This window comes from Brachyistius frenatus, unplaced genomic scaffold (genome assembly GCF_029030835.1).
Source record: "Brachyistius frenatus isolate BFR_SWC_R1_liver_20210118 unplaced genomic scaffold, ASM2903083v1 Contig_128, whole genome shotgun sequence".
NCBI classification, from domain to species: Eukaryota; Metazoa; Chordata; class Actinopteri; family Embiotocidae; genus Brachyistius; species Brachyistius frenatus.
The window spans coordinates 378,358-395,568 of NW_027210727.1; the positions used below are offsets into that span (position 1 = coordinate 378,358).

The 17,211-nt window shown below is 40.7% G+C and overlaps 1 protein-coding gene across 1 annotated transcript; it reads left to right on the top strand.

The window, feature by feature from the left end:
- On the top strand, positions 1–17,211 carry opn8b (opsin 8, group member b). The gene is made up of 4 exons (XM_069714199.1): positions 1–202; positions 10,771–11,064; positions 14,064–14,389; positions 16,574–17,211. Exons 1-4 carry the CDS (start codon positions 133–135, stop codon positions 16,919–16,921), a joined length of 1,038 nt encoding a protein of 345 aa, XP_069570300.1. The 5' UTR covers positions 1–132; the 3' UTR covers positions 16,922–17,211.

Genomic DNA, 17,211 nt, shown 5'->3' on the forward strand with positions numbered 1-17,211 from the left:
GTCTCCGCTCCCTTCCCAAGGACAGATGGATCTGACACCGAAACGCATCAGCTGCGGTACATTTGGACTTTTTTCTCCACCCCATGAAGATCGCTTATTTCTCTCTTATCCCAGTTACTGATCCCAGCTCCCATGGATATGTATACCTCTACTTTATCACCGGCGCTGGACATCGGCACAGGCTGTTACCTGCTGGTTGTAGGTAAGTTGAAAGCCGCGCGTAAATTGGACTAAATCAGCGAAAAACGCTGTCGTGGTATATGGAGGCTTGCATCTCTGTTCAGCTCGGTTCTCTGTGTGGAAGTTATATTGAATTATTTTCCTCTGCAGGATTTGGACACTTGAAAACAGACTAAATAAGCTCGCAACTGTACTTGTCCAAAATATATTTTACGCACGAGTTCAGTAGCGATGTGCGTAAAATTAAAGACAGGCTGATATTGAAGTAAATAAAAATTAATTTGAACATAAGATATGGGTAAAATGAGACAAGTATCTTCTGTCTGTCTGTCTTCCTCATCTAAAGCTTTTTCACAACACACTTTAAGTGACAGGAAAGCAGCTACAATTTTGCGCAAATTAATTCACCCGTCTGAGCACTCCGGGAAAACTGCGAGCATGTTCCTGTGTGTGTGCGTGCGTGTGTGTGTGCGCGCGAGTGTGTATAGTTATTGTCATGACGGTATGGGAAACAGAAGTCTGTTTACAAATTGGTACAGTCAACTATGTAAAGCTGGCTTCAGTCAAGTTTCGCCGGAGTTAAAAAGGAGAAGTACGTCCCTCGAGAATAGTGACCAAAACAAATCTGTGTGCATGTGTGTCCTCTCTCAACAGGAATGTTATAATCTCACACAGTTACTAACATCCAGTAATCAAATCTGTCTGCAACCTTATCATTAGCCAGTAAATCCATTGAACCACCAAGGGCAGACTGATTGATTTACAGAGCATAATGAAGGATGGATGATAGCAGCTGAGGGCAAACATTGTGGGTAAATTGGCTAAAAAGCAGACAGATGACTGGCCCTGGTGGTACGAGCCACAGAGCGATAACAGTTCAAAATCAGAAATCCATCTTTCAATAGAACTTCAACAATGGACAAAATGAGCAGGTGTAGACTGATTCATATTCACTTCACATTTGTTACTTACGCCCCTGTTCACTCCTCTGTTATCTACCAGGAGAAATGTGTGGCTCATTGTATTTTAGCAGTGCATTTTACACACAAATAAATCAGACATTAATTAAAAATGTAGTTACATAATGTTTGTGAGCTTAATTGGGTGTTGGATGACCTGGTGTGGTATGTATGTATACTGTACATAACTTCACTGTGAGAGGGCATGAGGGGGAAGATCGGTCAAAAATGCAAGCAAAAGAAACTTAAATAAATGATGAACCATTCTCTGTTTTTATTCCTGTGTAAATGAAATTATCTGGTGAAATCCAAGTGTTCCCATTCCCTTGTTCCATTCCTTCATTACATATCTCATCGCCATTCAATTGTCCTCTATCCACAGGAGGAATGTGCAACACTTACTCTGTCATTAACGCTGAAATCGAGTGGGATGTCAGTCCTGTAAATGCTCGGATTCTGATTATTAGGATAAGGCAAGCCTTCTCTCTGAACTTTCACACAATTACACACAAGTCAGGTGCAGTGATGAAGCTAAAACCCACATTGCGGGCACGGACAAAAACAAGCTGAGGGTCAGGAAATATTCATATGTATTCATACAGAATTGCTATAAAGGCAGAAAACACATATCCAAGTAATATAACAGTGTTAGATACAACTGGTGGACCTTTTATTAGTGTTAAAGTACACTTATTGTGCCATATTATTGTGGAATAACACCACAACGGTTGACTCACTCAAAATGATTACCAAACGCCTAATAATTCACGGGATGCTATGCTTCATGAACCGAAATAAGACGGTACCTTGTACAAAGCCTGAGGCTGTGTTCCAAATTACATACTTGCCTTAGTAAACTAACAAATAGTGCTCTTACTCGTTAGGACTCTCATTTATGTAGTACAGTGAACCCTCGCTATAACGCGGTTCACCTTTCACGGTCTCGCTGCTTCACGGATTTGCATCGTGCATTGTGTTCTGCATTCTGATTGGCTGAACAGTCTCTCCGCTTCTTCTCTACCTGTTTGTCAATAACGTTGCGGTTTAATATGTACACGTACGTAAAACAGCTTGCCAAATTAAAAATAATCGATGGTGGCATGTCGGTTTATAAGAATCTTTTTGCCCAGAAGAAAAAAGAGCGACAACAACTACCGATAACTATGTTCTTCTCTCGAAAAACCACACCTGCACCGCCGGCTTTAGAAGAAAGAACCGCTCCAGAGCGGAGTCAGGATGCAGCGGCTCAGTCAGAAGAGCCGTGAAATACACGAGTCACTATTTGTCCTACTGTACTTTGTATTTGTTTTCATAATCATTTTTCATTTTCTCCCGTTCTAATCCAATGACTCGGGTCGCAGTGGGGCGGTGCCGATCTCAGCAATTTGAAGCCTTCAGTTCGTATTGATGATTCAAATTATTATTTTACAGTACAGTAGTTATTTGTAAAAAAAAACATTTATACAGTACTTTTATTTGTTAAACAAATGCTTGGGCTTGTAAAAAGGTTTTGTTCTTTGGTTTCAATGTATTATGGAGTATTTCATTGTATAATAATTGTAAAAAAAAAAAAGGTTACTACTTCACGGATTTCACCTATCACGGTCTCTATTGTACAAGAGTTTTGAAAGGGTAGCGTTGTCTCAAACCGCACACTACCGTTCTGCACTGACCAGAAATCGTTAATTATTTTACCCATAAATTGACGAGTTTTTGTGTCCTCTCTTTAAGACACTCAATGAACACAGATGACTTCTATCCAGCAGTAGTATGGCGGTACTTATGGTAGTGGTAAAATAAACACTTTTGTGAGAGATGGTCCTGCAACAGTTCAACCCGATATCACAGCAAAACATGAAACAGACACACCGGTCCACTGTAGAAAAACGTGAAATAGCCACGTTTTGCGCAATGTAGTGTTGAAAGTTACACATTTTCCTGTTTACACATTTTCCTGTCGTGGACGAAAATGAAACCTACTGCATGCTTTCAACCATGTCACATACAGGAAAATGAAACTTTTTGCAAAAACACGGATGGGGTTAGTGACAAAAACACGGTTGGGGTTAGGTAAAAATAAAAACATGGTTGGGGTTAGGTAAAAATAAAAACATGGTTGGGGTTAGGAAACAAAAAACATCTCAACAAAAACATTGTCACCTCTTTCATTTTAACCTCATCATCCCACATGACAGTCTATGACTGATGCCACTAGCAGCACCTTGTCATCCCAAAAAGTACCTCAAAAATGTCTTTTGCCGCCTATGGTGGTCACATGATTTTGCATCACATGACATTTACGTGCATGTAAGTTTCACGCTTTCCCTAAAGACACCTAGAGAAGGCTCAATAGCAATTTCTGCCATCCCAGCATGACTTCCCTCAAAACTGACTGCTCTACCTGCTTCACAGCTAAACTAGTATGACTTGTGCCGACATACTTTGGCAACATTATCTTTGCTCAAAGCCACAAGTTCCAACATGCTATAATTTCTTCTCAGCCACATCGAAAGACTGCCCTGGTCAGCTGCTTCCACCATCTCCCTCACTGCCTGCTGCAGGCTCTGCTTGGACTCCAATCTCCCACAATGGTGCTGATATTGACCACACAATGAACCATTCACCTCCTCAACTCACCCTTGCACTCCACTCCACCCCCACCTTTATAGTCCAGCTGCTAGATTGCAATATCTTTTTATTTCCTGACCTCATATGTCTCATCAATATTATCTTCCAATGGTACCGTCAGCTCAATGAAATAAACTATTCACTGCCTGCCTACCTGATCACAACATCTGGCCTCAAGATGGTGCCACTTATTTCTTGTGGAATCACAAGCTTTCTACCCACATCTGCCTGCATTTACTTTACCTTGAAGGAGCTTTTATGTGAGACTCCAGCATAAAGAACATTTATGAACCATGGAGCAGGTGAAAGTTATCTTTTTGATGTAACCATGAACGAAATTTGAAGGGAAAGATGAAGTCAAATTTAAATTTAGAGAGAAAAACAAAAGAGGACCTGCTCTCTCGAAAAACTCAGGCAACAAAACAGAGACAAAAAGTCCCATTTGATGTCCACCCGAGTCCCTTAATCCTGATGTCACAAACAATGTCAACCTCTTTGACGTTGCGCAGGCAATTAAAAGGGGCTTATGCAGATTGCAAAGTCTCTGCCTTCCCTCAGGGTTAAAAACAAAAACAGATCCCAGGTAGGAAAGCGTGACAAGCTACTGCTGATTGAATACAAAAATAAATGAAGGAATAATGGATAAATAAAAAATCAACCTTGGTATGGTATTGTTTTTACCCAGCCTGTTTGGGCTAAGCTGCTGAACGGGTTTCCAGAGGGGTTCCATCAGCATCTTTGGACCATTCAGTGAAACAATACATCACATGCCTTAAAGTCACACCAACATGCACAGGTGTCTTAGTAAAACAATAATATTCTGAGTCTAGAGCTGCTGCACATGGATGCACACAGCCCCTAATAATGTCATTATATCTGGTTTAACTGCTCACAAAAGGAGCTGTGTGTGTGCAGATTGAACGCTCTGAAGAGTCTCTCTAATTGATTTTATAATTTAGATATTTCTGCCTTTATTGCCATTTTCATGGCTGTAAAACAATTATATGAAGGTAGATTCATTAGGCTGAAATAAAGGTAACTCCACAGGTTTGCATAGAATATGCAGGATTTTTCTCGTGCCTCATACTCATCTATTCCCCATTCTTTACCCTTTACCGTTCCCCCACTGCTACCGCCACTTACCCCTTCTCTCACGTAATCCCATTCCAGTCAATATTGTACCTTTAGACCCTTATTGAGCCTTGTCAGGTTTAGGATGAAGAAAGCATCCCCATCTATTCTCCATTTAATCCAGAAGGACTGTTTTACTGTTTGATTCAGCAGCTGCCATTGAATTTGGTTTAAGGTTCATGAAGGTGCTTCTCCATTCTGCTGCTGTGTGGGGTCTTCCTCATTTCCTGTCGGTCCAGGAGAAGCACATGCTGTCAGGCATGATTCATGTTTGGTAAATTGGTACCATGAATTAGGCCTCCCGGTGTGCACCATAAACCATAAACCAGGGGGGGAATATCTCCCCATTCAGGAGATAGTGGTCGCATCGCTGTCTAAGACCTACTTTCCCTGTAGGGCTAAACAGTGACGCTTACACTATGTAGTCCCCATTGATTCTTTCTGTTGTTGCTCAGTAAGTGGTTAGAACCTGGGAGCACCTCCTTGAAGGCAATGTTCAGTGAGCTGGAAGTATATCGGGTCACTGCACTTTGAGCTGAGACAGTCCGACTGCTGATCCTACAGAAGTTGGGCTGCGTTGTTAGTCAATAAAGATTCGTCCCTTGGTTTTTCGGTGAAGGTGGTGAATGGTAAACCTTCCAATAAGTGAGTTTATGTGATGCAAACTGTGAATGTAACTAATTACATTTACTCATGTATTGTTTTTATGCACAAATTTTAGGTACTTTTTCATTTATGTTACTTCTTTACTCCAGCACATTTCAGACATTTGTCCAACAGCTTCAGTTAAAGTTACTTTTCAGAATACAAATGTTCGCATCCTTCCTGTCTATTGAAAACCTCCAAATAACTGTCTTTTGGGAAATGGTTTGTGAAGTGTCACAACAAATACTAGGATATAAAATCACTTTGATTTGCAGGGTACTTTGTCTTTGCTATTTCTGTCACAGGAAGCAACAGATATTTGGTGAAAATACAGTTAGCAGCATGTAATAAAGCTATTACAACAAATTGAGGGCCGGTAGAACCGCAAACATTGGACCAATGGATGACTATCATGGAAGAAACTGACACTTACATTGAGACTACAAGAAGCACAAATGGAGAAAATGTGGAGAAAATAGACAGCGTACAAGATTCAAATTGGTGACGTCAGAGTGGAACCATGAAAAATCTACAGGGCTGTATGAATGAAGAGAACAAGTGTATTTCCCAAGCATTGTTTGTTCTTTTGTTTTATGTTCCTGACACTGTTAGGGGCACAGCATGTTAATAAATAAAGGTTTAAGTTTAAAAAAAATAAAAGAAGAAAAACAACTTGGGTAAATTTGAATTTAAATGTAATGTAATGTAAACCGAAGCATAAAATGTTTATGGGTTGAAAAAAAAAATCTCCTTAAGCTTAAAAAAAACTTTTTAAAACCCTATTTAGATTAGCTGGAGAATGTGTCATCACAAAGCTGAACATAAGCTGTTTTTCTGAGGTTATAGAAAGCTGATTTCTTTGGAGATACAGGGTTCTCAGAGGACAGCAACACAACAAACATATTATGATCTTATAGGATATAATGCATTACTGTAGATTAAACTAACCAACAATATATAAAGGAGTTAAAATTAGCACAAGTTTAAACCTGCACAGTTCAGTCATGATCCATGGAATGACTTCTACATTCTGCTGCTGTGTGGGGTCTTCGTCATTTCCTGAATGTCCAGGAAGAGCACATGCTGTCAGTCATGATTAATGTGTGGTAAATTGCTGTCCTCAAAGCGGCCTCCCATTGTGCGAAGATAGGTGGCGAGGAAGCAGCTATAACAGCAATAACATGAGGGCAACGTCACACATAGAGTTTCATGACCAGGAAACTTCAGCATCTCGATGCTCATTCAGGAGATAGTGGCTGTATCGCTGTTTAAGACCTACTTTCCTTGTAGGCCTAAGCAGTGACGCCAACACTATGTAATCCCCATTGATTCTTTCTGTTGTTACTCAGTAAGTGGTTAGAACCTGGGAGCACCGCTTTGAAGGTAATTTTCAATGAGCTGGAAGTAGATCGAGTCACTGCACTTTGAGCTGAGACAGTCCGACATCCAGGCTTCCATATTAATTTGGGGTAGGCAGATTATAAGAGGTCAGTGAGGACGGAAGGGTCAGTCTCAGTGTTGGGGGTAAACGAAAGTGCATTTAAACTGTTTATCTGCATTTGATCACATTTGTCAGTCAACAGAGATTTGTCTCTTGGTTGTTTCCCTACTTCTACTGTTTGTCTTTGCAAATCTAGCGAGAAAGCTTCAACAGAAGATTTAGTTTTGTCCCCAAAGAAGGATGTTCATTGATACACAAAGGAGTGGCTGGTGAAAGCTGTTTGTCTGAAATAGCAATTTGCCTGAAAGCTCTTTGACAGAATCTGCACAATAATTTCACCAGGAAAAGTTAACAAAATGAGTTACACTGCCAAGAAGAGTGTGAGAGGACGGGGAAGACTGCAAGGCAGAGTTCAGAATGTTCAGACATAATCCTTACCTCTGGAAAGTGGAGCTGAACCAGCTCAAAGATGAGAAGCTCGGAGGCCGTGTCATGCGGTAGCTCTAATTAGGAGTGCTCAGCTTAAAGCTAGGAAAGTCAAGGTTGAGTGTTTTGGTACTTTTTATGCGTTTAATGTTCTTTTAGTATCTGTAAATTGATTGTTAGTCCCTGAGTTTAGCAGATTTTTGTTATTATATACTACTTCCCAAACTCTCATGAAGCTTTCGCAGCACTGTTAATAGTGGAAACTAAGATGGAAAACTGTCAGGATCTCAGAAACACATTGACCCTGATCTAAATCTAACAGCCGAAGCACACAGGTTGATTCTTTACAGTCGTGTGCAAAAGCTTTGTCCACTTCAGATGTGTTTTGATTCTGATCTAACACCATCAGGAAAGGATCAGGCCTGAATTCATTGTGTAACGGCTGCCTTTACATTTCCTGTGCGACCAGCAGAGAAAAATAATGCGGTCGAACATGTTAGAAGCTTCTTCTTCAGAAAAGACGTACTGTCCGAGAAGAGATGTAAATCCCCACGATTATTATCTGTACATCGCTCATGACTGAGGTGACAGTATGTGTAAAAATCTAAGGATACAAACGGGGCATTAAATTCATTCTGTGCTGTAGTTTTAGTTTTTAATCTGGTATTAAATGTGTCAAAGAATACGCTGCAGACCGTCCTATTGGGCAAGTTCAAGTGCTCACCATGAGAACTACAACAGTGGTAGTGTCTGCCATTTATCGGTTTTATTTCATCAGAAGACTTTAAAGTTGTGTTATTAGAGTCTGATGTAAATAAAAATAACAGGTTTATAATTTTCAGCTTTGAGGGGTTGCTAATGGCTCTTATTCCTGTTCTCTTCCTGCTCGAAAGGCTTCCTCTGTTGCCGGGGGTGCATGACAACTCTTTTAAATTTAAATTTATTGTGTAACAATTTATTAAGTGCAAAAGGTTATGGTTAATAACCGTCTCGGGAAATTGATTCGTCTCCTGGCCGAGATTTAAATGAGAAGACCTCCACTCTCATGTCTCTCATCTGAATAAGCCACAGCCAGATGATAGTTAGCTTAGCATTAAAAAAGAGGGGTAAAGTGTGTTCAGACAGAGCACCAGTGTTCAGACAGAGCACCATGCATATTTTAGAGTGAGGGAGATAAGGCACAGAATCACCCAGGGGTGACACAAACTGACGCACAGCTGAAGAATTTTAAAAATGTTTCATCTCCATCAAAAAAGCTAAAGTTGAGCCCAGATCTTTAATATAATGCATGAGACAGACGAGCAATTCCCCCGTCTCCAGTCTTTGCACCGAGTTAAACTAACATAAACTGCCTGCTGGCTGGAGCTGCGATGGTGGAAAAAGCACTCAGATCTTTTATTTCAGTAAAAAGTAGCAGCACAACACTGCAGACACACTCTGTTAAAGTTAAAAGCCATGTACTTAACATATTACCAAAGTAAAAGTACACAAATATTAGTATCAAGATAAAGTTAGTAACAAAGCAAAAGTACACATTATGTATGAATGACTCATTTCAAAATAATATGTATCATGTTAAATCACTTTCACCTTAAAGTAGTAAAAATACTTTAAGGAATCACACAAATTTGAAGGTATATTTTTGAATGAAATCACGTGACTGAAATCACGAATGAAAATAAAAATGAAAATACAACATCATTTATTTGTTGACTATATTTGGTATTATTGATTATAATAGCTAAAATATAGTAGAGTAGAAAGTACAATACTGAATTGTGTTGGAGTAGAACAATAAAGGAAATAAAATCACCTCGGCAACTAACAGACACCTCAAAGTTGCGCTTTGACTGAATGTTTGGTGGGTTATTATTGAGAAGCCGGCTGCCAGCAGGTGGAGTTGTAGCTCATTAGTTAAAGCCGGATCATCTGTTCTGTAAACTATATCATCTCTGTGTTTCTAGGTAGTCGCCCCCCTCTCACGGTTCCAAGGCAACAACCCCAACGTCCCGTCCTGTGTTTGTTTTCCACTTTCTCCCACCCTCATGTGCTTCACACACAGACGGCTGATCAGAGGTCTCTGCACACACGGGGATTATGGCTGGGTTGGGTTCATGAATCCCTTGATGCCTAGCCTGTCAGAGAGGACAGGATTACGTCTAAATCACCAAATTGGTGAATTGCATCGCGTGCGCACAGCGCGTATCCCTCCTCCCCTTAAACCACGCGCTTCTTCCAGACTGTTCTTATTCTCTAATACTGCCGTTTTGTACTGGCCGCTGGCGTCAGAGAGATATGCACAAGGTGTCCACTGGCGTCAAACATACATGCTCAAAGTACCTCATGTCATGTGACAAAGCCCTGCACAAAGAGGTGCAAAGTCCACGCAGGGAGGAGGTCAGGGGTTGTTGATCGAACAAACCCAAGACTTCCGTCTGGGAAACCAGTGTTCAAGTCCACAAAAAAGCAAAAGGCAGTGTGATTTTTTTTTTTTTTAAGTAACCCAAAGCATGATCACTTTCTAAGGCCTGGGACACACTGCCTGTGTGTTACCTCTCACGCGCTGCTCTCTGTGCTGCAACTGCAGACCCTCCCACTGACTCCGTGAGTATCTCTTTGATAACAGCCATCACTGTTCAATTCTTAGGTCCGACAAGTGATGAGTTGTAACCAAAGAGCAGGAACGTGATTTGTGTTTACCCTCGCTCAAAAGCGAGACACAAAGAGACACACAGAGACGTGAAAAATAGGCTTCCAGTCTATTCTCACGCGTGAGACGCGCAGGTAGTGTTGCTGCTTGTAATCCCTTAATATAGACGCCAAAATGAAGTGACGCCACGCAGCAAAAGGTAACGCACATACCACGCAGGCGGTGTTCCACCCTAACCACGTAGTTTTGTTGCCTAAGCCTGACAGGGACCATGTCATCATGTCGCATGGTCTTTTACTAACCGTAAACATGAGGTTTTTGGTGGATAAACTAAGACACATTGTGCATTTTTATAAGACGTCAGAAAACTTTGAAAAAACAGCACCATTTGACACCATTGAATGAGAATGTTGTTGTTTTTTTCCACACACAGCAGATTCTTCACACGATAAACAGTTAGTTGCGCTTCTGAAGTGATGTAATCCAGGCTTATAAATGCAGATGATTTGTTGCAATTTGTGTCAAATAAAAGACGAAAAATGTGATGCTGCAAAAAGACACCAGGTTCTTAACATAGATTCATACGCAGCTTTTAGGTGTTTTTGTTGGTACGATTTCTATCCACATAGTTTCTTTCTCATTAAAATGGAAGATCACGGCTCACTACTTTGCATGCTTCGCTCATTGTCTCCTCCTCCTGTCCGTCTCAGCTGTGCTCTCCATTGTGGGAAATCTGCTGGTAATCATAATGGCATTAAAAAGGTCATCGAAGATGAATCCACCAGAGCTGCTGAGTGTGAACCTGGCGGTGACAGACCTGGCAGCAGCCGTCACCATGTACCCGCTCGCCGTGGCCTCAGCCTGGAGCCACCGCTGGCTCGGGGGAGATGCAGCCTGCATTTATTACGGCCTGGTGGGGTTCTTCTTCGGTGTCGCCAGCATCATGAACCTGACTGTCTTGGCCGTTGTGCGCTTCATCGTGTCACTCAATCTGCAGTCTCCCAGTAAGTATTTCAAGGCTTCAGGAACATTTGAAATATACGATCTTATTCTCACATCATCTAAGAAACAATAACGTCAAAATCGCAGAATGACTCTCGACTCTCGCGCAAGCAAAGAACCCTTTTGGCGCTCAAAACGTAACTGTGCCTCAACAAAATTGACGCCCGGTGGTGACACAGATCCAGAAATAATAACGGTTCAGAAGATTTTTGAAGCACTCTCCAATACTTTTAATAGCTGCACTTCAAAGGGCAAAAAAAATAAATGACAAAATCTACTTTGCACGCGAGATGGAAATTGGTTGCTTCCACGTTTCTGGCACAACATTTGAAATTCTTTGAAGTGGTAGCACGATACATCAAATTGAGTATTTGAGTATTTATTGAAAATCCATTGATTTGTATGCCCGTCACTGTCACCTCCATCTCTGAATGACTTATTTACTCCCTTGTCATCTTTTGTTTCTTGCTTGATCCTGTATAAACCAGTAGTTTGACAATTTGGGAAATGCCGTAGATTTTGTGTTGCCAAGAGCAAGCAACCGTTTAGTTTAGCTTATTAAAGACTGAAAACAGGAGGACAAAGTCAGCCTGGCTCTTTCCAAAGTTTGTATATAAAGTAAACAAGTGAAATGCAAAACAAGCTTTTGAAGTGCCCTGGGGGGACTGGATTTATGTCCTTTGCACAAAGTCATGCAAACTGTTTCCTCCAGTTATCAGGCTTTATGCTGAATTAAAGCCATTGAAGCTTAAATGGCTGCTGCTGCAGCTTTATATTTTAACTTGATATCAAGCCAGAGAACGTAATAAACCTGTCAGTCCACTAGGTGATGTCATGTTTTGCCTTGCTTAGGCATGAAAAGTGAGGTGCCTTCAATTTTAGGTATCAAAAGCCACAGTTTAGGAATACGATTGTAGTTTGTGTTAAATGTGACAATGGTCACTATTTGGTTAAATTTAGGCATCATGACTACTTGGTGAGAGGGAATGCTTTGCAGTTGTTGCATCCTACTGGTTGTAGACCTCGGGTTAATTTCTACCAATTAGCATGAACTGAACCCGACTGACACTCTGCCCCCCCCCCCCCCCGCTGCAAATACCTACCGTGTCCACTAAAGTGTTTTTTCGTCAGTACGGCATATTTTTTTTTAAATTGCTTTAATGAACTGCAGCAGCTTGACGAGGTACTGAACGTTTATTCTGTGCTGAGCGCTGAACATTCTGCAATTTTTTTTTTCCAGTCATCAAAAGTTGAACATTTTGAACACCGCGCTCGTCACTGTCACCGGCGGTCCAATCACAGTAAAGGAGGGGCGGGCCAAACATGGTTAACTGATTTGCTGATTGGTCCGCCCTTCAGAGCAGCTGTGAAAACGCAAACACGAGCCGAGTTCCCAGACAGCGAAGAGTCGGCGAAGCCAGGCCAGCAAAACGGGACACTGAAACAATTTCTCTTAGAGGACTAAATATTACACATTTTGCTGTGACCGGGTTAAATATTTACCAGCCAGATATGTAAGTGGTTTAAATTTTACCACTTTACGTTGTCTTGTTATATGGACTATATGTCAAACTATCGCACACTGTAACGGTAGCAAATCTCTTTTCTCCCCCAAAAAACAAACATGACGGCCCATCCGTCTGAAGATAACAGACCAGCTGATCTAGGAATTAACAGTGCAGACGGGTTTACTTCTGCTCTCAAGGTTTACAAAGGAAGAGACACAGAAACCTGACAAACTACATCGGCTGGCTTCCACAATTACTCCGGAAAGACATCTATGAATTAGCAATGAGGTGTAATTAGCGTTCAACAAACAAAACAACAACGCGGTGAGTGTAAGTCCACATACATGAGGCTCACAAGGGGCTTCAGGGAGAAAACAACACGTGACAAAAACAGATTGTCGGGAAGAAACTTCTGGATGTGATTTTCTCATTGAAAAATCCATTCACGTATCATCTAGAGTAAATCGTTTACTCTTTGGTTTGACGGAAAAGACGGAGTCCTTTTACACTCTTAATGTTCATGCGGGCTCCAAGATACTGTCTGAACAAATAAACCTGTTTTTGGAGCTATAAATGCAATCTGCAGAAACAATAAGTCCTTCTCTTGTGCTATTCTACAGATTATTAAACTGTGATGGCAGATCGGTGTTACTGTACTTTTTTTTTTTTTTAAACAAGGATTTTACATCCAGGGAGTCGAAGAGAGATGTTGTTGTTTCACTTTTTATCTGAATCTACTCAATGCTGCCCGGTTTTACAATGTGGAACCGTCATCCTTGTGGACTATTATTATTTTTACTGAATATTAAATAAATCCACCAAGGCCTCTAAAGCTTTTTCTCATCACATCTGGGACATTTGCGTAAGTCAGCCTGTTATTGTTTGTGCCTGTTTTGTATACATAAATGCATGTACAGAGATGTAATTATTTGGACAAGTACATACGGTTTGGAAATTTATTCCGATGAATTCATGGAGAACATCATCTGGCTTTTATTACTTTCATCCTGTCGTTGTCCTAAAGCATATTTACATCTGTGGCGTTATAAGGTTTTGTTGTGTTGATACCAACCACCACAACTTTTTAAAATGTCCCTATTTTTAGTGACTACAGATAAAGCTGTACAGCTTTATTAATATTCTTAAACTCAAATTCAGGCAGGCTAAAGATAGATCTAAGTAATTTGGCAAATTTACAAGGGTAAATTATTTTAATATTTAATCATTAACATCTAATTACAAATGAAGCGTAAAAATCCTGTTATTGTGCAATAACAAGCCTTACCTGGGCCTAAAGCATTTTATTTTGAAATCTTTGGATAAGGTTTGTGTTTTGGCTTTTACATCCGAGATATATTTTAAAATCTATTCATTTTTATCCTTGCAGTCTATATGTAATTTGGGGTGAAAATTAGCATTATATCTTTTAAGATTGCGTGCGTGTACCACATGCCGATAAAGAAAATGACCAAACTCTCTGTTTCTCTCTGCAGAGGAGAAAATCAGCTGGAAGATGGTGAAGATGCTGTGCCTGTGGATCTGGCTGTACGCTCTGATCTGGGCTCTGTTCCCCATACTGGGCTGGGGCCGTTACGGGCTGGAGCCCTTCGGCCTGTCCTGCTCACTCGCGTGGGGGCAGATGAAACACGAGGGCTACTCCTTCGTCATCTCTGTGTTCTCCTTTAACCTGGTCATGCCCACTGTCATCATCATATGCTGCTACTTCAGCATCGCTTTTAAGATCTTTATCGCTTACAAAAACTCGGTGAACATCAACCGAATCCCCAATATTGTCAAGCTCCATCGGAGGATGTTAGTAGTAAGTGACTCTTTGCTAAGAAATACGTATTCTGTCAGCTAAAGTCTCGGTGTAGGTTTTCTTAGCAGCTTCAGCATTCAAGCTGAATGGTTCTTGATTATATGGAAAGTGTTATTTTTCTTCAGCAAAGTGAAATAGTCCCTTGCTAGATATAGTGATTGCAAACACACTCCTCCTTATGTAATACAAGTAATACCCTATGCACCAGCAATCAATACTGCATAGAGCAGTGATTATTTTCAGACATACTCCCACAGCCGTATGATCATATAAACTCAAGAGCCTCTTCATCAGCAACACCCTACGAGCCCCAAAAGCTGATATTTTAAACTACAGTTATTCACATTTTTATACAACTTGGCTAAAAGAAATGGATAACAAATCACAATCCACTGATAGTTGTCTATTTCAATAGGTCATTTACAACTTTATTTTAAACATCTATCCATCAGTTAGTTTATCCATTATCTTTAGCTAACTATTTCAACCACTTATCTCTTACTTTAGCAAAGTATTTAAGGCTATGGCTTTAAAAACCTGTACAATTCAAAGCAGCTCTGGGCCGAATAAAGCTCACAGTAAGCTGGACGCGTTACATATCTTATTTTGTTCTGAAGCTGTATTTAAAATAATCAAACATTGGCAAACAGTTCTCGCAGAAAAATCACCTCATAGCAACATACAAATCACTGGGATATTTATACTTATACTGAGATTATGGAAGTGGCTTTCGAAAATGCCAATTTGCTCAGATCCTTATTCTACACTTAGATAGAGACATGTAAAAATAAATACATGCCATGGAAATTGTTGGCTTTTTTTCCCCCCACATATCCACTTTGATACAAAGACTACAGATAAAAGTGAGTTGAACGACACTAAAAGGAAACTTATCTTTTTCCATAATGAATTAATCAAAAATACAAATAGATGTAATATTCTTCTGTGGGAAAAGTGAGCACATTCTTGGCCTCAGAAGTTAGCGTTGCCCCCTTTAGCAGAAATAACTTCGTGTGGGCGTTTAGCATAATTGTCCGCCAGACTCTGACATCGGCTTGCTGACATTTTTGATCACTCTTCCATGAAAAATGACTTCAGTTGCAAGATGTTTGAGGATTTTCTTGCACTGCTTGCAACACATTTCAATGGGATTCTAATCTCGGCTTTGGCTGTTATCGTCAAGCATTCTTTGATATGATGCAGAATTAGAAGTTGAATCAATGACTACAAGCTTCCCGGTCTCTGCAGCAGCGAAGCAACTGCAAACCGGAATATTTCCACCCCCATGCTTCACAGTATGAAAAGCTGTCTTTGGTGCCAAACATTTCTACAGTTACTGTGGCCAAGTAACTGCATCTTTGACTCGTCTGTCCAGAACAGATTATTCCAAAAGGATTTGCCTTTGCCTTGATGTTCATTGACAAACTGTAGGTTTGCTCTCGTGTTATTTTCAGACAGCAATGGCTTTTTCCTGGCACACCTCCCATGCAGGTGAAATTTGCTCATCCAATCTCTTTGGGATCCAGCAGATGAAATATTGGGTTTCTTGGAGACTTCTTTTTTGCATCAAACAGTCTCCTGGGCTGAATTTGCTGGGGTGGCCAGTACTCGACAAATTAGCAGTCATTTGAAATCCACCCCACTTGCAGGTGATTTTCCTTCCATTTCAAATAATTGTGAAGGCCTCAGAGAGCTCTTTAGATCTTGGCATAGTGACACCAAACACTTCAACAACACAGAGAACAGCAGACACTTGATGTCAGAGGTTTAAGTAAGACGGGTAGCACTCGTCACTCCCTAAGAAAGTTCTAATCATTGGCAACCCCTGATTCTAATTTTATAGATTTGAAGGTGTGATATATAAGTGGAGAGTGTACTTACTTTTTCCATGTAAATCTTTTTTTTCTTTTTCTTAAATTATAAAAATGATGATAAAATGTCAAATCAAATGACATTTCTGAGTGTATCACCTTTATAGGCACTGTTGCAAAGAGGATCAAGTGATTGGTTGTTTAAATATGTTGACAAAGTCGACACTTTCCATAGGATGTACTTATTTTTTTCCACAGGACTGCATACTGGTAGGTCACTGGAGCTCATACAACTAGACCAAAGAAATGCCAGCCTATTCTCAAGAGACCGTGTGGCCTTTTTACTGACGCTATCCTCCTGTTTCAACTGCAGATCGCCGCTTTGATCAGCATCGGCTTCATAGGCTGCTGGGCCCCCTACGGCTTGGTAAGCCTGTGGTCCATCTTCCACGACAGTAGCACCATCCCACCTGAAGTCAGTCTGCTGCCGTGCATGTTTGCAAAGAGCTCCACCGTATACAACCCTATGATCTACTACATCTTCAGCCAGAGCTTCAAAAGGGAGATAAAGCAACTGCTGTGGCCGTGTTCATTCTGCAATCCATGCCACGTCTCCAACAGCGTCAACGACAACAGCATTTACATGGTCAGTGCCCACATCAAGCCCAAAGTAGCACAGCGGTCGATCTCGCAGGATTCAAAGATAGTGACTTTGGGTTGAAACCATTTTTCTTCTTAATACATGCTTTAGAAGAAAGACTGATGTGTAAATTACAGGAAGAAAAAAAAAAATCTAGATTATCATCTCACAAATATTGTCAGGAGAGAGAGCAGCTGTTATTTTCTCCAACTGGTGTGTGGTATTATGACATAACAGTGTAATACGGGCCTCTGTTGCGTGAGCCCAGGATGGATGACGGGGTGTGTTTGTACAGTGTGTTAAATGCTGTGAAGCGTCAGGTAACAAAGCTACAGAATAAAGTTACATTTGTGCTCGCAGTTGGCAAACCC